This window comes from Sarcophilus harrisii, chromosome 3, assembly GCF_902635505.1.
Source record: "Sarcophilus harrisii chromosome 3, mSarHar1.11, whole genome shotgun sequence".
In the NCBI taxonomy this organism is placed as follows: domain Eukaryota; kingdom Metazoa; phylum Chordata; class Mammalia; order Dasyuromorphia; family Dasyuridae; genus Sarcophilus; species Sarcophilus harrisii.
Genome location: NC_045428.1, coordinates 14,223,002 through 14,243,210, shown reverse-complemented (window position 1 = coordinate 14,243,210; position 20,209 = coordinate 14,223,002). Strand labels below are relative to the sequence as shown.

Genomic DNA, 20,209 nt, shown 5'->3' with positions numbered 1-20,209 from the left:
TCATTTGATAAATATTTTAAAAATGGATGTATTGTATTTGTCATGTTGCTCTCCTCTCAAAAAAAAAGACCAAAATACTATCACCTGTAATTTTAACTCTTACCAAGTCTTACCCTCCTGACCCTAACCCTCCCACTCTGACCCTAATTCTGATTCTAATTCAAATTCAGGTCAAATTCTGACCCTAATTCAAGACTCTGACTCTTTAAAGCCTGCCCCCCAGAAAGTGCTTGCTGCTGATCATACCTTTCACTTCTGAAGTTCCTTCTTTGAAAGAAAGTTTGTATTTTAGTTTTCATTGTTTGCATTGAACCTGCTACTTGGAGTTTTGTCTTTATTTATGTTTCTATGGATATTGTGTAATCTTATTCTTTGGGGTCAACTTTCTTCCTTCTGCATCAACTCAGACAAGTCTTCCTCAGTTTCCCTGACTTTATGCTCATCATTCCTCACAGTAACAATATTAGGCCAGATTCTGATTCTCTGGGAACTGGCATCCTAAAACAAATGGTGCTTCATGCAGAGGGACATTTAGACTCCGTAGTGTGAGCTCACTCACGTCCCATCTCTGATTCTTAGTCCATATGGGCCTTGGGCAAGACACTAAATGTCTCCAGCCTCATCATTCACATCTGTAAAATGAGGTGGTTGGGCTACGTGATCTCTAGGGTCTCTTCCCCCTTTAGATCCTAGATGATGTAAACACAAGGTCCTTTGAAATACCCTGGGATTCTGTGAAAATACTTTGAGCAGGAAAATGTAGTTTATTAAATATTGAAAGAAATAAAAAGCTTTTTTTAGTCTAAGTGATTTTTAGACTAATTTGTCCACCCATCAGTTCTCTTGCGAGTGCCCAAAAACTGATTTCGGTCACCATTATCATTACTTGAATATTTGACAAGGAAGTGGTCCCTACAGTGGTCACTAGGCATTGATGCCCCATGGTGAGAATAGCAGAGGTGGCGCAGGGAATGGGTTTTGGTACCTGGGAAGTACCAAACTAGAGACCAACTTGCTCACCTTTTGCCCTCTCTTTCCCGTGGCACAGGTGCCCACTGTTTCGGGGCCACCCCTCTGGATGGTCAAAATTTCCCTGACATAGACAAACCCTACCCAGAAGTTTTTCCCCTGTCCTTCCCATTCAAAGTACTTGATCTCCACTACTTCCTTGGCTGGTCCAGCTAGACTTACATATGGCTAGACTTACGCAGCTAGACACAGATGATCCAGTTCAGGATTTTTTAATCCAGGGTCCTTGAAGTATTTTTTAACCAGTTTTGTGTCCTGAACCACTCTGGCAGTCAGTGAGGTGAAGCCTATAAATCTGTTTTTAACATATATAAGATTACAAGAATATTTTTCAATTTTTTTTTTGGTTAAGGTCAAAGACTCCGGGTTAAGATTCTCTGCTCTAAAATGACCCCTGCTTACAGATTATGGCAGAAGAGCCCAAAGGAGACCCAATGGTTTTTCCCATATCCTGTCTGTGCAGAGTTACCTGATTATATTATTATTTTTTAACAGCTGCAATTGCTATTAAAAAAAAAAAAAAAACTAATTTATGGAGTGTAGCCAGTCAGACTAAATTTCAGGTGCTTCTGATGGTCTCCCATAATAGTGGGAGTGCAGTGGAGTAAGGCAATTATTGAAGAAGAGAAAGATGGTTTTGGACAGCTGCTTCATGCTGTTTGTGACCAGAAAAAAGCCCCAAACTTTCTGCATTTCCCAGCCTTCATTTCAGTCCTTGGTGCTTTCAATTTCTATTTGTCCAGCTGAAATGAAGTGCCTTCCTTAATCAGATATTTCTGTTATGTTGGGGAGGGCTGATGGGAAGCTTCTCTAGGAGAACTGCCCTGGCAGATTATTGAGCTGAGTTCCTTTTTCACCTGGCCCTGCAGTTCACTATTTTTTAATCAATACTGTTTGACAAATAAAGATGTTTTGTTCAAGGGATTAATGTTCTTAAGATGGAACTGAAGCTGACTTACCTTTTAAAAGCTGTTTTAGGACCTTTCCTATCATCTCAGGGCACGAATCTGGAAGCGTCCATCTCTCAGTTAGTTCCCTTGGGAGAAGTTGATCGTTGAGATACAGAAGAATCAAAGTTCAGTTTGTCATGACCCTTTCTGGCTCTGTCACTCAACAATGGATAAACATGATTCTCAAAGGTTATTCTCCTCTGAAGAGATTAGGACCTTTTAGTCAATAGGGTTAAATGAGCATAGATTTATTGCTAAGAGCAACCTTGGAGACCATTAGGTCTAACCCCATCTTATGGATAAGGAAGTGGAAGCCGAAGTTTGCAGGCCTCCTCAGTGTTTACACAGCCCAGATTTATTTATACAGCTAGCTAGTGTCTGAGGGGGGGGACTCTAAGCCCAGGATTCTATTGTATCTTGTGTAAATATTGTTGCCCCCATTTTATGGACAAACAAATAGACATAAGCTATACAGGTGAATGCCCCGGAATCCAGGATTCCGTCCAACCTATACTCTGTTTATTCATAGCTGAGCACTTTCTTTTATTAGTTTATGGCTATTTAAAAATATTATTAGCAACTTTATGTGATGACCAATTTGGCCTTTGTGTCTTTTATATTTTTCCCTTTTTATTGTTTTCTTTTTCTGGTTATTTATATAGATATACATTAATTTTTAAAATACACATTTCTTTATGAATCATGTCGATAGAGAAAAGAAAATTGGAGCAAAAGAAAAAAAAAACACAAGAGAACAAAGCAAGAAAAAGGGTAAAAAATGAATATAGCATGGGCTGATTTATATTCAGTCTCCACTTAGTATCTTTTTGTTAACAAGTGTGAATTCTCCATGAATCTTTCTTATACTCTAGGGATGCCTCAGGATGTGAGTTACTGAAATTATGGTCACTGAACCTTTAAGATTTCTCTTCATTCTTCTTACAACAATATCCAGAAAAAAAACCCATCAGATTTTAAAGGGGGCATTAAGGTTGAGAGAGCAGATAAAGGAAGACTTTCATCTAAAGACCCACCACTTTGACAAATTTGCTTTTTTATAGTCTCAAAGGAGCCATCCAATCTTCTCAGATGATATCTGGAATGGTTTACATTTCTCAGTGGAATCCTTATTCTTTAACTTTCTTTTCATCTTTCTCTTACTATTGCCCTTGACAACCATACCGTTTTCTGTAATCGTTTCATTTGTTTCTTGTGATGTAGTGTGGCGTTGTGAAAAGAACTTTATTTTTTGAGTTGGAACACATAGGTTCATCCCTTATTATCCATGTGACCTTGACCCTTCTGGATCTCAGCTTTTCCTCTTTAGCAAAACCAGAAACCAGATAACTAATAAGATCCCATCTAGGTCTGAACCTATGATCTAATGAGAAATTCTGAAAACTGATCGCTTCTGGGTAAAAGGCAACACTGGTTGTAGGGGAAAAATTGGAAAATGTTGGATGCAAGTACATGGCATTTAAACATGGAGCACCCATGAGGAAATAGGAAATCAATTCACAAATAGGTATTAAATATACCCTGTTGATATAATAAGTGCTTTATGCTCAGGATAATAGGAGTATTGTGAGAAATCCAGCTAAGGATAAGACAAAATCCCTGTTCTCAATAGAACTATGCTCTAGCAGCATTTAGGTACCAATTAATGGAAGCTTAGGTTCTGACCTGTGCAGATTTGATGATGGATCAGAAATAGTTAGGGGGAGTCTCCCTAGAAGAGATGGGGCTTGAAGTGATCTTTAAAGAATGAGTTGCATTTACCTAAATAGAAAGGGCAAGCCCATTATAAGGAGGCAAACAAAGGTGAGAAATCTCTGAAATAAAACCCCAAAGGCCTCTGTTTGCTTGAATGCAGTCAGCAGGCTTGACTGCTTGCTAAGGTTGTATTTTGGGAAGCAATGGGAAATAAGGTTCTGTATTTAGGGGAGGGCCTTATTATGGATGGTCATTGAACTTCCTGGTGGAGAAGTTTAGATTTGACATGGAGGGAAGGATCTAATTCATGAATTGGTCCCTTCCACCTTCCTTGGAGGAATTTGCAGAAGTAGATCTCAAGAAAGTATTCTGATAGCCATATACAAGAAGACAAGCTAAGAGTGTGTTGTAGTAATCCCTCTGCGAAGTGTGAGCAATTAGACTAAAGTGGTAGCGGAGTAAACAGAGAGGAAAGAAGAATTTGAGAGATTTATTGAAGGGCTAGATGATGAGAGTTGGTGATTCAATCCAAAGGAGAAAGGAGAGTCAAGAGTCAAAGGTGATTTCAAAATTCGTAGAGTAAGACATAGGAAGGGTGTTTGTGCCTTTGAGAGAAATGAAATAGTTGGGGGCAAGTGGGGGAACCATTTTAGAGGAAGAATGAAATAAAATATGGATAAATCAGTTTGGGGTACTCCTAGTCTGAGAACACCCTTCACAAATCAAGGTCACAACCCCTCTATGGTCTAACAGAATTACAGCATTTGTCTGTGATGTTTTGTGTTCTACTAAGTGATATGATGCATGATGACTAAATGTCAGAGTTGGGATTTGAACCCCGCTTTTCCTGATCCTAAGACCAGTGCTCCATTTACTATGTCAAGATGCTGTTCTTGATTGAAATGTTGTGTACTTGTTTTAATGACAGTTGATATAAAATATGTTGAGCCATGGGAAGCCATGACTATTATAAAAACACCAAAAGAACAACCCTCAATTTCTACCATTTATTTGATTGTTATTTGGATTCTTATTTGGAAAAAAAGCTATTGATCCCCTGGAGAAGTTTGATTCTCCAAATAGTATTTTAACAATCGAAACTCAACAGGATCAACTGACCAACTTCAGATGTGGTTTTTCTGTTTGATCTGCTTGCCAGTTTCTTTCCATGATCACAAAACATTTGTTGATTTCTTCTACATTAAGTTAAGTCATCATATTTAATTCTTTTGAGTTAGTAAATCTTCCTAAAATATAACTTTCCCTACTGAGGCATCAAAATACCTTAGGTCCTATTTCATGACAACATCTCACTTTGAATACTTCAAATAGAATAAAATCTAGGTTTCCAGGGAAGATTATGTAAAAATCATTGAATGGTATGTACAATATAAATTTCTGGAGGACAGGACCAGTTTTGTGTTTCCTTCCATTCTTACTCCCCGACACATAGCGGGTGCTTAATAAATGCTTGTTGAATTGAGTATGTGCTTGTTTTAACAGTTGACTGTTGGGATGGTCCAGATGGAGAGCCGGTGGTCCACCATGGTTATACCCTCACTTCAAAGATCCTCTTCCGAGATGTTGTGGAGACTATTAATAAAACTGCCTTTGTGAAGAATGAGTAAGTACTCTCAAACCCTTTCCTCTGCTTCAAGACCAGATCCATTAGGTAGGGTACAGTCAAGACACGAAATGCCGTAAGTTTGCTTAGGCAAAGTAATGAAAAAAGTGTCTGAATACTTGTTCTTTTTATTGGTCAACTGGGAGGTTAAGCTGATGAGATCTACCTTGTGCAGAATGCTTGGCAGGGGCACTGCCCCTGCTTTGGGGGGCTTCCTTGGGAAAGAGGAGAGATGCTTGCCCCTGTTTTCCCAGCTGGAAAATGGATTTAATGAGCATTCTTGCCAGATGGCTTCTATGTTCTTTCCGACTTTAAACCTCTACCATTCTTTGACTCTCTGGCCTGTGTTGATCTCAACACATTTCAGTAGAAATAAATTACAAAGTAAATATTTTTATTAAGGTTACTTAATAGTTGAATAATTGTTAAACACGTTCATTGACTGAAGACATCAAAACCTTCTTTGGAAGTTGAACCAATTCTTTGCCATGTGAAACTTTCATCTGCTAGAAATGTTCACATTAATTTATTGGTACCGACCCCTGACTTGGGGTTCACCGAAGAGTATTGGACCTTTTTAGTTAAATGTGTTTTCCATTAAAGTCCTGGGGATGATTGTGGAGAGATTTCCAGCCTACTCCATGGCAGCCACTGGGTGTGCTTGTTTTTGTGAGCAAACATTCCTTCACGTTGTCACGAGCATGAAGTCAGACGTCCTTCTGGACGAGGGGTTGGATACATGCGGAGAATAAAATTCTCTTTGATGGGTCTCGTATTAACATTAAGCTCTGTGGGGGATAGGAGCTGGACCCAGGATTCCGTGGCTATTTGGTATTCCCAGAGGAGAAGGTTCCCTCTACCAGAGCAGTTTGCTACCTTTCTTGTAGCAACTCTAAGACTTAAGAGAGTTTCCTGGAACACAAAAAATTGAGTCCCCTCATTCTAGCGAGGTTCTTTCTGCCTCCCTGGCCATCCCTCTCTCCTCTGTACCCTGTGTCCTCTGAATATCGCTTATTAATACTCGTCTATTATTAGCCTCATGTGATTAGCTTTAATATCATTCTCATTATCTGTTCTATGACTGTTATTATGTTTTCCTAATGAGTAAAATCAAATCTCAGATAGTCATGGCTCTTAATGTAGGAAATGGGCTTTGCCCACGGGCCAGAGAATTGATTTTGATTTTCCCCGGATATATTTAGAATTTTATGATGGATACTCCATCAGAAAAAGTATATTACCAGGTATTATTTCACTAAAAGTACATAAAACTGCCAAAATGGAAATATCAGTAATTCAACATGGAAAATCAGTTTATAGTAGAGTGAAAAAAAAAAAAAGATTAAGAGGATGATGGATGTGATCAGAAAAAAAGGAAAGAAGCACCTACTGTGCCAGGCTCTGTGCTAAGTGTCTTATAGATGTCTCATTTGAACTTCACAACAATCCGGGGAAATAGGTGCTATTACAATCCTATTTTACAGTTGAGGAAACTGAGGCAGGCTGGGATTAAGAGATGTGCCCAGGGTCACACAACTTGTAAACATCTGAGGCCACCTTTGAACTCAGATTTTCTTGGTTCCAAGCGCAGGTATCTGTCTCTTGGCTGCTACCTGGCTGCAGAAGCCCCGATAGATATCTGGAATCGGAGGACCTGGTTTCACAGCTCAGTTTTGTCATTAACTATCAGCATGATTGTGCTCAAGTCCCTTCTAAGTCTCAGTTTTCTTATCTGCACCAAGAGCATTGGACCAGGGACCTCTAAGGTCCTTTCTGACTCAAAGTCTATGGTTTAGACTGGAAGGGACCTTGTCCATTTTCCAGCACAACTCCTTCATTTTACTGATAGAGGTCCTTGAGTTCCATCATGGTGGAAGTAACTTGACTGAGGTCATCTGCTAATCAATAGTTTTGAAGACTCCAAGCCCAGATTGTCTGATTCCAAATGCAATGTGTCTGTTAAATGGTGCAATGGAGCAAGATCTGAGTTCAAATCCAATCACAGACACCGACTAGTTGTATGACCATGGACAAACTGCTCTCCCTGCCTCAGTTTCCTCATTTGTAAAATAAAAATTATAACAATATCTCCCTTCCAAGGTTGTTTCAAGGACCAAATGTGATAATAAATGTAAAGCACTCAGCACAGGGCCTGACATTAGTGGGCATTTCATGAATGCTTATTCCCTTCCCCCTTTTCTCCCTTTTCCAATCTGCCTTTTATATGAATCTTGAGCCTATTTCTGTCTCTGCCCCAGCTGCCTCTGTTGCCTTCAGCAGACCCCTTGAACCACACGTCCCTTAGTCTTTCGGTTTGTAAACAGGAGTACTGCTGTTCAGTCGATGCTTGAAATGTTTGGAAAAACACTTAAATATCATTCTAGCAACATAGTTTTGAAACACTTGCTTTATAAGGGCCGTATGACTCCAGAGTAATCTTCGAATGAATGCTGTAATTTGTTTTTATTTTAGCCAGGAAGCTTTAAAAACATGAAGGAACAATTACATTTAATGATAGGTGTCCCTAAAATGTTTCCAAAAGGGAGAATAAATCAGATGCAAATAGAATATGTAGTCTCCTTTTCTTTGAGCACATTATTCTTCCTTTCCCTCCTCCTATTCCCTTTTCTCTCTACCTTGTATTTTCAGACTCACCCTGTCCTTCTTTTCTCTATCTCCTTTTTCTTCTCCTTTTTTCCTTCCTTTCTCCCTTCTTCCTTTCACCTCTTTTCTTTTATCTGTCTTCCTCCTTGCCCTCTCCTCCTGAACTCCCTCTCCTTTCTCTCTTTCTTCTGCAGCTTTACCTCTGATGACTCCTCTTTCCTCTTTTTCCTCTCCCTTTTTCTCTTCCCTGCCCCCTCCACTTCTCCCTTTCTCTCCTACTCCTTTCTTTCCCCTCTTCTCTCTCTCCATCTTCCTCCTTTCCTTTACCTCTTTCCCTTTCTCTCCTTTTTCTCTTTATCCCCTCTGCCTCTTCATATCCTTCTCCAATTCTTCCTTCTCTCCTGCCTTTCTCTTCCCTTTATCACTCCTCTCTCCCTTTCTTTCCGCTCTCTTCCTTTCCTTCTTCTGTTCTCTTCCTTTCCCCCCTTTCTTCTGCTTCTCTGCCTGTCCTTCTACATTACACATCTTACTTTGAGTTTCCTGTGGCTCTAAGGCACGCTCTCTGCCCCGGCCATTTGCTCACCATTAAGCACATCAAAATGATTTTCTCTGGAGGGACAGGTTCTAACAAATGCATCTGGGATCTGCAGGCTTTTTGTTTCTATTTTCTTCATCCTCCCCCTGCACAAAGATGAGCATCTAGAAATGTAGGAGCTTGCTGAGCCCCGAGTGCTTTGCTGACCCCTCGATCCCGTCCTGACCCTGAAACCTTCCGTGGTTGTTTTTGTCTCAGGTTCCCGGTGATCTTGTCCATCGAAAACCACTGCAGCATCCAACAGCAGAAGAAGATTGCTCGGTACCTAAAGGAAATATTCAGTGACAAACTGGACTTGTCATCTATCGACACAGGAGATTCTAAGCAGCTCCCCAGCCCGCAGAGTCTGAAAGGAAAAATTTTAGTGAAGGTAATTACTTGCAGAACGTAACAAAAGCCATCATCTATCAACCTAGTCCCCAATTCCCCTAAGGATCAAGAACTGGTTTATCAAAGGAATAATAATCAGAATGGATACACAAAGTAGAGCCTGTCTGTCTCCCTCTGTCTCCCTCCCTCCTCTTTCTCCCTCTTTTTCTCTCTCTTCATCTTCTCTCTCTGTCCTTCTGTCTCTCCCTCTTTTTCTCTCTCCCTCCCCCTCACTTTCTTACCCCTTCTTTCCTCCTCCTCTTCCATCTTTCTGTCTCTCCCATCTCGGTCTGTCTCTGTGTCTCTCTGTTTTTATTTTCTTCTCTCTGTCTCTTCTCTCCTCCTCCCCCTTTCTTTCCTCCCTGCCCCCTCCATATTTCTATGTATATCTCTGTCTCTGTCACTCACAGTTTCCATTTCTGTCTCTGTCTCTCTTTTTTTATCTTTTTCTCTCTGTCTTCTCTCTCTACCTTTTTCTTTCCCCTTCCTTCTTCCCCTTCCCATATTTCTATGTCTATCTCTATCACTCACTGTCTTTTCCATCTCTGTCTCTGCCTCTCTCTTCATCTTCTCTTTCTGTTTCTTTCTCCCTCTTTTTCTCTTTCCTTTCCCTCTTTTTCTTCCCCCTTCTCTCTTCCCTTCCCTTCCATCCTTTTATCTTTGTCTCTTTCTGTCTCTTTCTCTCTTTGTCTCTGTCTCTGTATATCTGTGTATCTGTCTCCCTCCCTCCCTCTCTATCTGTCTGTCTTTTTCTCTGTGTCTCCGTGTCTCTGTCTCTCCTGCCTCTCTCTGGTTTTCTTCATCTTCCTTTTTCTTTCTAATTTAATATTCAAAGGAAGTTGGCAGCCGATGTGCCGGTGCTCCTGGGATTCTTTTTGAGGGGCCAGAACCTCCCACTATAAATCAAGGGCTCTGTTTGGATATGGGGAGGTGGCTTTCACAAATACACAACGTATGCCTGACTGTCTCCCTGCTTCTGTGCATCTGGCGCCCGTAACAATCTGGAAAAAAAGTGTCTCCTTCACGCTTGGCCAGCCCTGGTTATGTAAGTGAGAGGTGTGAGCGTGGAGGCTCAGCAGGCGCTGGTCCGGTCCCCAGCAGGCCCGGCTGGGCAGGGGTGCCGGCCAGCACACGGCCGGGGCTTCGAGGAGAAAGGAGGAGCCTGCGGCCTAGAGAAGGAGGCGGCGTCCACGCCATCAGCTGGCGGCCCGGACTCAAGTCTGGCCAACTTAGCGGGTCGGGGTCGGAAGCCTTCGGCTGGTGTCAGTGTTTTAGGCCTGGGGGGGGCAATTTAGGGCTTCAAATTCAAGCTGAATGTGTCATCCTCAAAAGAGCCAGAAACCAAAACCACTATTGCGTGGCCTTGGCTACAATCAGAGTATCATGAACCTGAGCTGGATAATATCTCTTACTAATATACCACGTAATTATAGTATAGAATAGCAAATTATGGTAGAGTCTATATAATATACCATATAATATATTATGCTAATAATGACACTAATATACTATATAATTACAATATAATATAATAATATAATATATAGTATACTATATATATAATGTACTATGTAATATACTAACAAGGACACTAATATACAATGTGATTGTAGTATAGAATAGTATATCATAGTATACTATAATATGCTGTAATAATATGGTATATAGTATAGTACAAAATATAAAATATACTATGCTAAAAATAACTTTTACTAATATAATCATAAATTCTAGTATTTGTAGAGGGTGGTAAGCTTTGTAAAGTGCTCTACATCTGTTATCTTATTTGATTTGAGATAAATACAACATCCCCGTGACTAAGGTGGTATCATTATCCCCATTTTACAGATGAAGAAAAGTGAGGCAGACAGAGGTTATGTGACTTGCTCAGACTTGGGAGTGTCCTGGGTGGGATTTGAACTCAGCTCTTCTTGACTCTGAGTCCACCTCTGGGCAACCTGGCTGCCTTAATCTAGTCCAGTTGGTTCATTTTACAGATGGGGAAAAATTAAGAGACTCTTCCATTTCATCATGTAGCAAGTGGCAGAGCCCAGGTTTGAACCCGGGTCCTCTGTCTCCAGCCCTGGCAGTGCTTCCAGTGCCCCAGGAGATTGGCTTGGATCCCCAGTGCAGAGATGGAAGGCATTCCCAAGGCCACGGCCGCTCCCTCCTTTGGGAGGAAGTCACTTTTCCAAGGTCGGCAAAGCCAGGATTTGAACCCAAGCCTCTGGGTCCACATCGAGTGTCCTTCCCAATGCCACGGGGCTCCAGCCTTGAGCTTTTCTGGATGTTCGGTTTCGGGGAGCAGGAGCCAAAAGGCCTGAATGATTCTGGCCTTGCAGAAGCTGTGGGATTCGTCTCCCCTCTGTAAGCAGAGTGATGTGCTCTAGTCCAGGAGCCTGGACCACTCCCCATTGGGGGGGGGCCTGACCCGCACTGCCCATCCTCGACAGGCTGACCACGGTAGCAGCTGCCTTACAGGAGCTCGCCTCCAGGGCCGGGGAGTCCATTAACTTAGAGGAAGACATCTGCACCCCCCGGTCTACTCCAAACTCGGGCAACGCAAACACAAGCAATAGTGACCAAAGCCCAGCCACACTTAGTAATGCTGGTGACCTGGGGGTTGGAAGCTCTCTGCTCTGTGAGATCCGACATCGCTGGAGAAGCTGCTCATTTTAATCAAATAGGGTGATGGGTACCTACTTCAAAGGAGAATTCAAGCTTGTGCTGTAGAGTGGGAGCACAGCAGACATTTGACATATTATTAATAAGAATGAGAATAATATTAATAGGTTGGATTAATTTAACACTTTCTAGTTCCAAATTCCTTTTTACTTTCTGATGCGTTATCCTTACAACAACTTGGTGAGATAATAGGTATGAGCGTAATTTATACCCATTTTGCAGATGAAGAGACTGAGGGTGGAAAAGTTGTGATTTGTCTCAGGTGACGTAGCGAGGCGGTAGAGATTTAAACGCAGGTCTGCCTTCCTTGGCTGTGAGGCCTCGATTAAAATTCAGTCATTTTCCAGTCACATCCGACTCTCTGTGACCCCATTTGGGTTTTCTTGGCAAAGATCCTGGAGCGGCTCGCTATTTCTTCTCTAGTTCATTTTGAAGATGAGGAAAGTCAGGCAAACGAGGTTGAGTGACTGGCCCAGAGTCACACTATTAAGCTATTAAGTGTCTGAGGCCAGATTTGAACTGATGAAAGTGAGTTTTCCTGACTCCACACTCAGCACTCTATCCATTGCACCACCTGGATGCCTTTTGACTACCATTAACTTGCTTATTATGTTATTAGTCCTTGGCCCGTGTAGAAGAACTTGGAGTTGGATTTTAAAATGAGGGTCAAACCAGGGGGGTGAGTGTTATCTGGGGGAGAATGTCATTTTAGAACCACACAGACATTTCTGAATTTCTTGAATATTCAATCAGCAAGCATTTATTGAAAGTTATTAAAAATATGCTAGTTACGGGGACAAAAATGAGACGAGTCCTGCCTCTGGGAGCTGATAATAGCAGGAATAGAAATCATGTCCGATCATGTTTTATGTGGCATCTTAAGGTTTGCAATCACTTTCCGGATCTTCTCTCTCATTAGCCCAGCGATCTAAAGGGTAAACTCCTAATTGAGTTTGTGGAACGATTATTGCCTTCATTTTGGGACAGAGGAATTATAAAGGCAGACATTTGCATTATGCAGAACGGATATTTGGATATTTCACAAGCACTTAGGATGATGGTAATTGGATAACTTCCCACACAAATGGAAGTTCTCTTCCCAATTTAAGGCGTCTTCTCGGGGCTTTTCATGTGAACAGCATTTTGGGGGCACCGGGATGACTCATGGGAGAGGGGAAGAGCTGACAGTGGTCATTTGGAAGAGAGACAGGATTTATTGTACATCTTCCATAAGAATCTGGAACCTGTTTGTTCCTTGGGTGGTCCACACACTTTCTAAGGTCTCCCACATTTTATAGATGTACTCCTCCTTGAAATAAAGACAAAAAGAGCCCACCATCTTCATGTCCTCGAACAAGTGAACTTAGGCTAAGTCCCTAAAAGGTAGCAAATATGCACCCAAAGAGCCTTGTACCCATTTTAAGCCCTTTACATCTACATCATGGGATCATAAAGCTAGTAGATATCAAGAGACATCCCGTCCAACCCTCTCATTTTCCAGATGAGGAAGCCCAGGCTCAGTGACATGCCCAAGGTTACCTGGTGATAAATGGGAAAAGGAGCTTTATAATTTGAGATCAATTTTAGGGATTGTTCAACTCATCCTTTTGCTTTATTATCATGTAAAATTATGAATTTAATAAAGATCAAGATCAACCAACTCACTTGTTTTGCAGAAGAGGAAATTGAGACCCAAAGAGCTAGAAAATGCTTTGCCCAAGGCCATTCAAGGAATAAGTGGAAGAGGCAGGATTTAAACCCAGATTTCTTAGCCATGTTTTTTCTACTGCACTCTGGGAGTTGGGTCTTTTACTCTGAGTTGTTTCTCCTTCTTCATCCTGGTTAGATACTTTTTTATATTTCTTTATTTTTATTAGGGAACCACTCTGGAATGGTACATTTCTCCTCCCTTTAAAATGATTGATTTGGACCCCTTTGCTGACTGTACCAATGAGCTGTTGTTTGCAGATATAAGTCAGGCCTGAGATGTAACTGAGGGAGTCCCAGAGACTCAAGGAGTAACTGAGTCCCCAGCTCTGCCACCGTGGGCAGTTAGCCTTGTAGGAACTTTTCTGATCAGAGAGTGGACTTCTTATGAAGGGCTTACTGTGTTTATTACTGCAGGGACAATGTTTTAGTGCATCTCTGTGTTTCCCCTGTGCTTTTCACACAGAACATGCTCCATTAGTATTGGGTGAATGAACGAATATGTTAGAAGGCTTTTTACAAATTACGAGCTGCTAACCTGAAGTTCTGTGTCTTGTCCACTTCGAAGGCACACTGCTCTGTTCTGTTGCTTATCCAGACTCTCAGATCTTCTCAGAGATGGACTCTTAACAAAATAAACTCATTTATCAAGGGCTGACAGTATAAGGTGTTCCTAAGAGAAAACACGGAAGTTCTGTAAATTCATTGTTAGCTGGACTTGCCACTGACAGGTAATTGTGAAAGATGGCCACCTCCCATTTTTTGGCTTCATAAATTAGAAAGAAATGTCATTTCTGGCCAACTGATATGATAGAGATAGAGTAACAGTGGATAGAGAGCTGGACCGAGAGCCAGGTCTGGATTCAAGTCCATCTCTGGTACCCCCTGGCAGTATGACCCTGGGCAAAGACTACTAATTTGTTAGCAAGTAATAATTGCTAATTTGCATAGTTAGAGGGAATTCCCTTCTTCAAGAGTTCCCAATGCCCAGTCCTTATCCGAATTGGGATGGTCAACTTAGGAGCTAGAATCATCCTTGGAGAGCATTTGATCCAACCCTTTATTTTATGGATAAAGACAATGAGTCACAGAGAAGGGGCATGATTTGCCCACCAAGGGTAAGCAGTTAGGAGGGAAGCATGGATCCCAACCCAGCATGTCTCTCTCCAAATCCAGAGTTTGTTCCCTGACACCATCCTGCCTCTTATTAGGTCAACTGGAATCATGTGGAACCCACGAGGAATAGGGGAAAACAACACACAGTGATAACTAAGGGAAACAAAACATCTTACAGCCAATTGCTCTCCCTTCCTTGCTAAGAGATGTCACTTGTTCCCCTATCCTTCTGCCAGACCCTCATATTTTCTAGAGAGAACTTCCATCTTTTCTGTGACTTGGGGCTGGCAACATTGGGGTCATCCTCGATCTCATCTTCCTTCGTTATCTGTAGCTTTTCAGCTTGTTTAGCTCCTTGCTTTAGTCTTCCTTTCCCAGGGCATAAAGACAATCAAGGGTATGTTGTGTTATTATCTCAAAAATTACCAATATGCAAGCTCTCATTAATTTTTCATGAGCATCTAACCCAGTTTAAAAAAGCAAAGGAAACCTTTTTTATTTTTATTTTTTTTAACCATGAGCTACCTTTCTTCTTAATCCCAACCCCCCATCCCATATTTTCAGACAATTATTACTCCAACTAACCATGTAATTTATTAAATGTAATGATAATACAGAATCACAGAGGAACTTTTCAACTGAGTATTCGCAGAGAGAAAAGTCACCTCTTCCTAACAATTACAGCTATGGACTTCTCTAAAACATTGGAATCACATGACTCGGTTCTTTTGGAATGATAGTTAAATCCTCTTTTGAATTCTTCTTAGAATGAAAATTAGAATTCATTTCTCTTACTGATGGAGTTGACTCACAAAATCTCTTAGACTTCCTCCATGACAGTTAACTCTCCATCTTTCCAAAGGAAAGTTCCTTTTCTCAGTTCTCCCACAATCTTATTCCCCCAAATTCTATTTCTTCTCCCTCGGATTTGAAGTAACAGTAATCAAAGTCTTTGTATAAAAGCCTATTGAAACTGGAGATTTCAAAAAGCCTGAGGGAAAGAACAATACCTTATTTATGCTCCTATTTCCTTTGGCCTCTGGTAAAGTGCCTTCAGATATTGGGGATAAATATTGATTTATTGGCTGAATCATTGATGAGGAAAGGGTTTGCTAAATAAAACATGAGCCACCAAGAATAAAGGATGTGTTTGATCTACTTGAGAGAACTCGTTTTAAGGCTGTTAGCATCTTGACTCTATGCAGTTGTAGGTCCCTGCCAATGGGGAGCTCTTATGTATTGATAATATCAAGACTGTTTGAATCTCTAATTTGAAAACCCAGCATCATTGGGTAGCTGTCACTACATAGGCTTAAGAATGATCCAAACTACATTTTATGGTCGGTAGCATTTTGCCCTTTCAGACCGGCTTTCTTTTTAGTTAGTGTGAATCAATGGTGTCATTGTCTAGAAGGAAGCCCTGACCCAGGAGACAGGAGACAGCTTTTAGCTCTGTGTCTGCCTTCACAAATCAGCAGTGCTGCCAATGGATCCTTTGTTCCGTGATGTGCTTCTTTGGAGAAGTCACCGGTTCCCTTTTTTTTCCTCATGATTACAACGAATGTAATAACACTCTAGAACATGGACACTTAGAGGCCTGTGACCTTAATCTTTAATATTTTGATAACTATATTTAATATAATTATAATTAATATAATTTAATATAAATGACTTGTTTTGTAATCCTATTATTTATTTTACTGAATTCATTTAAAATGTGATTCTGAAGAGTCCATTTGGTTTCACCAGACTGAGTGCCAGAGGGATCCGAACACACGAAAAGGTGAAGAACACCCTTTGCCCCCACTTTAGATGAATTCAGTATTCACTACGGTAGGCAGCAAAGTACCATGGATAGAGGGCTGGGTTTAGGATCAGAATAACAGAGTTCCATCTCTTACTATTTGTGTGAGCTTGGGCAACCACCTGACTTCTTCAGGCCTCAGTTTCTTAATCTTTGAAATTGGAGGGTTTATCTAGATGGTCTCTAAGGCTCCTTCCAGCTCTTTATCTATAAATTGAATCTGAGGATGACATTAAGCAGCTTATTGTGTTATTGTTCTGTATTGATATTTTTTCCAATTACATTTCAGGGTAAGAAGCTGCCCTACCACCTTGGGGAAGATGCAGAAGAAGGGGAAGTTTCGGATGAAGACAGTGCTGATGAAATTGAAGACGACTGCAAATTTAAGCTCCATTATGTAAGTTGTGGACTCCTGGTCCTCTTTAAGACCTCCTGAGAGGAGAGAGGAGGCAGCTGCTCTGATGTTGGGGCTCCTGAAATGTGGCTGATGAGCGGCTGCAGAAGTGATCTTGTTCACATAATCAGAGACTTGTGGAGTTGGAAGGGACCTTGGTGGTCATTGGTCCCACCTGACCTGCCTCTCTAGAACAGAATCCAATCTCAAGCAATTAGAATTTGAGCTGAGGCTCCCATGGTCCTGGGCCAAGTTCACAAGTTGCAATTTCTCTCCCTGCCCTACCCACCTCCCCCTTTCCACCATTCTACAAAGTAATCCCAAGGAGATGGTTGCTTTTTACTTGGCTGAAAGAATTCTTCTGTAACTGCTGGGGATATTTCCCTCCTGGGATATCAGGTCCTGTTGTCAGGAAACTGAAAGGCTGGGGATTAGACTATCCACATAAGGGTCTAATCAGCTCTAAGATTCTGAGATCTCTTTCTGTAAGGTAAGCAGTTGCTTAGCAATTTGTTAACCAGATTGGAGTGTGGGAAAGATATAGGTACTTTCTTGCTCCTTATTCTACAATGTTCAGGAAAATTCTGATAGGGGAAAGTGTTGGGCTAAGTGAGCCAGGATTCTCCAATGGCTTTCTCCTTCTGTAATCTACTTTGAGGGTGATATGTGATCATTTAGCTAAGACTAATATATACTTCCTGGGGTAGATTTCCCAGTGGATAGAGTGCCTAGGCTTGGGGATAGGAAGATTCATTTTCCTAAATTCAAATCTGGCCTCAATTACTACTCTGGACAAATCACTTAATTTTATTTGCCTCAGTTTTCCCATCTGTAAAATGATCTGGAGAAAGAAATGGCAAACCCTTCCAGATTCTTTGCGAAGAAAATCCTAAATGGGGTCATGAGGAATCAGATATGACTGAACAAAATGATTCCCATAATTTTTAGAACCTTTTAAAGTTACTTTCATTTCTCTAGAAGTCAGTCTTTTCAGGTGTTCTCTGGACCAGGCAGGAATACCATTTTTGTTTCCTTCCTGACAACAAAGAATCGGGGAGATATTGAATATTCCTAATCCCTACTGTTGCTTTGAATTTATATTGCAGTATCACAGAAAGTATTTACCAGTGTGTGTTAGTATGAAAAAGAATTGACATTATGTAGAAATAGGATGTGAGGTTAAAAAAACCCCCTCAATATGGACTATACTAAATATAGGAGCCAATTCATGTAGTATATGACTTAGGTGATAGTGTTTTGGAAAACTCAGGTACCGAATGACATCATTGTTTTCCTCCTAATCTCATCAAGTATCTGCTATTTGATAAGGCCATAATATTATAGAAATTGCATATTTAACTGATTTAAGTAAATGGAAATATAACCGAGTGCTAATGGTTTTGTAATTTTATTTGTTATATGTGTCTTAATTGAAAGACAGCCTGATGTAATAAATAGAATGTAGTATTTGAACCCAGGATAGAACAGAAGTTATTATTAATATTTAATCATGTTAATTGTGTCTGATTCTTTGTGACCCCATTTGGGGTTTCCTTGGTTAGAAACTGGAATGATTTGCCATTTCCTTCTCAAGCTCATTTTACAGAGGAGAAAATTGAGGAAAATAGGGTGAATAACTTGCTCAGGGTCACTCAGTAAGTATCTGGGTCAGATTTGAATTCAGGAAGATCAATCTTCCCCACTTTGGGATGAATGCTTTATCCACTATAGTGCCACCTACCTGCAGGAAGATGTAAAATCACTATGTGATAACCTCTCAGTATTTTAGACAGTACCCCAAGACTCAAGACTGATCTTCTAAGACTTTTAAGTTTCTATCCATTGCTGTCCCCAAAGTCAGGAGCTCTTTTTGCAAGAATCACCAAACCTCAGCAACTTTCCTTTCTGCCTAAGATTTGTATTGATGGTTTTTGCTTTTTACAAATATATCCTCTCTTCCCTACGACCTGATGATCTGTCTTTCAGAAAAGAGATTAAAACAAATGGAAAAAAGACAGTTCAATAAAACTGACTAAGACATCTACAGTGAATACAGTATTCCATGTTGGTATCCCCACCTGCACCTCTGCAGTGAAGGGCGGGAGGTTCATTTTCTCTCCTTATGCATCAGAATGGATCATTGTAACCTCTAAGGGCTCAGTTTTGCTTCATTATTCCCTGGACAATCTCTTATTACTTTCACCTAATAGTTAGTTTGCTTTCTTTGCTACAGTTCTCTAAATAAATGTAATTTAGGTTTTCATTTATGCATTAGAAACGTCCAGTTTCTGCTAAACATTGTCCCCCTGGACTTGGCCTTCTAAGTTCTTAGGTTTCTAAGTAGCTTCAACAAAGATAGTAGTAACTGATATAAAGTCTGAATACTACGGTAAAATCTTTCCCCACTCCCCTGTCATGATTAAAATGGCCCAGAGTGGGATGGTGGAAGGAGGGCTGGTTTTGGAACTAAAACAATCCTAGCTCTTCCAAGGTCTTTTGGTTTCCAGAACCAACTAACTCTCAAAATGTTTCCTTTCATTTAGTGAGTGAACATTCTAAATGGATAATCCTGTACTCCTGGTGAGATCAAGTAATAGTTAACAGGGAAATAAATGTCATAAATGCCCCCAAATGAGAATTTGTATGGAGTCCTCCATTAGGTTCCCTCCTGTCCCACTCTGCCCCACCCAGTCTGTTGATAGCAATCTGGATTCACTGTTGTTTCAGGACATATCCCCAAATGACATAGAAATGGTTTCAAATCCTCTTCATTTCCAGTCTTTCCTTTTCATCTTGTATAAATGGCAAAGAAACTTCATTGTCAATTAAGACAGCAGTGCCTTTGTTCATCTTTGGAAGAGGAAATACATAAAAAACCAGATTCAAGTGGAATGTTTGGCGTATGTGTAGTTTTCTTTTAATTTTTAATATCCTTTTCAAACTATTTGCCTGCCTTTGAGCTCTTCAGAGGGAAGACAACTCTGTATATAAACCCAAGGTATTATATTGTAATCAGTCAGTTTTCACTCTTGGTGAAGGGGCTTAGATGTTTTATAAGGCTTTGCTTACATTTCAGTCTCCCTAAAACAGTAGGAAATAAAAAATAAATAGCAGTTGAGGTTAGGGTATCAGAAGAACTCGCTTTGAGTTTTGTTACTTTTGAGTTTTGGACAAAGCTCATACCATATCTGACTCAATTTCCTCATCTGTAAAAACAAAGGTATTGGACTAGCTGGACCCCTCCCCCAAATCCTTTTGAACTTTAAACCAAGCCTTGGCCATGATCGGTCTATAATTCTGTTAAAAAGAACAAGAAGGCTTCTTTATTATGTAATAGAACTGGGCTTTTTCATAATGGAGACTGAATCAGAGCTTTCCAGATTAATTAAGGATGGTTGTGTTAATGGGGTCCTGCAGCAGATAATTAATTATCTTTGTTTAGTGCTGGTGAAGGCAGACACCCCCTCCCCTTCACTCCATCACTTATCACAGATTGTGTTTCTCCACTAGCCCGAGCTTTTTGCTCACTGGCTTTCTCGCTTACATCTGTTATTGGGAATTAAAACAATACTTCAGAACAACAGCCTGCATCTCTCTGGTGCTTTAGGGATATACAGCC

The 20,209-nt window shown here is 40.7% G+C and overlaps 1 protein-coding gene across 2 annotated transcripts in view; it reads left to right on the top strand.

The window, feature by feature from the left end:
- PLCH1 (phospholipase C eta 1) overlaps positions 1–20,209 on the top strand; it is a 152,182-nt gene that overhangs the window by 101,464 nt on the left and 30,509 nt on the right. For both annotated transcript variants that reach the window (XM_031957553.1, XM_031957554.1), the window contains exons 8-10: positions 5,196–5,316; positions 8,714–8,885; positions 16,486–16,593. In XM_031957553.1, the coding sequence (XP_031813413.1) occupies positions 5,196–5,316; positions 8,714–8,885; positions 16,486–16,593 (401 nt within the window). The remainder of the gene's footprint in view (positions 1–5,195; positions 5,317–8,713; positions 8,886–16,485; positions 16,594–20,209) is intronic.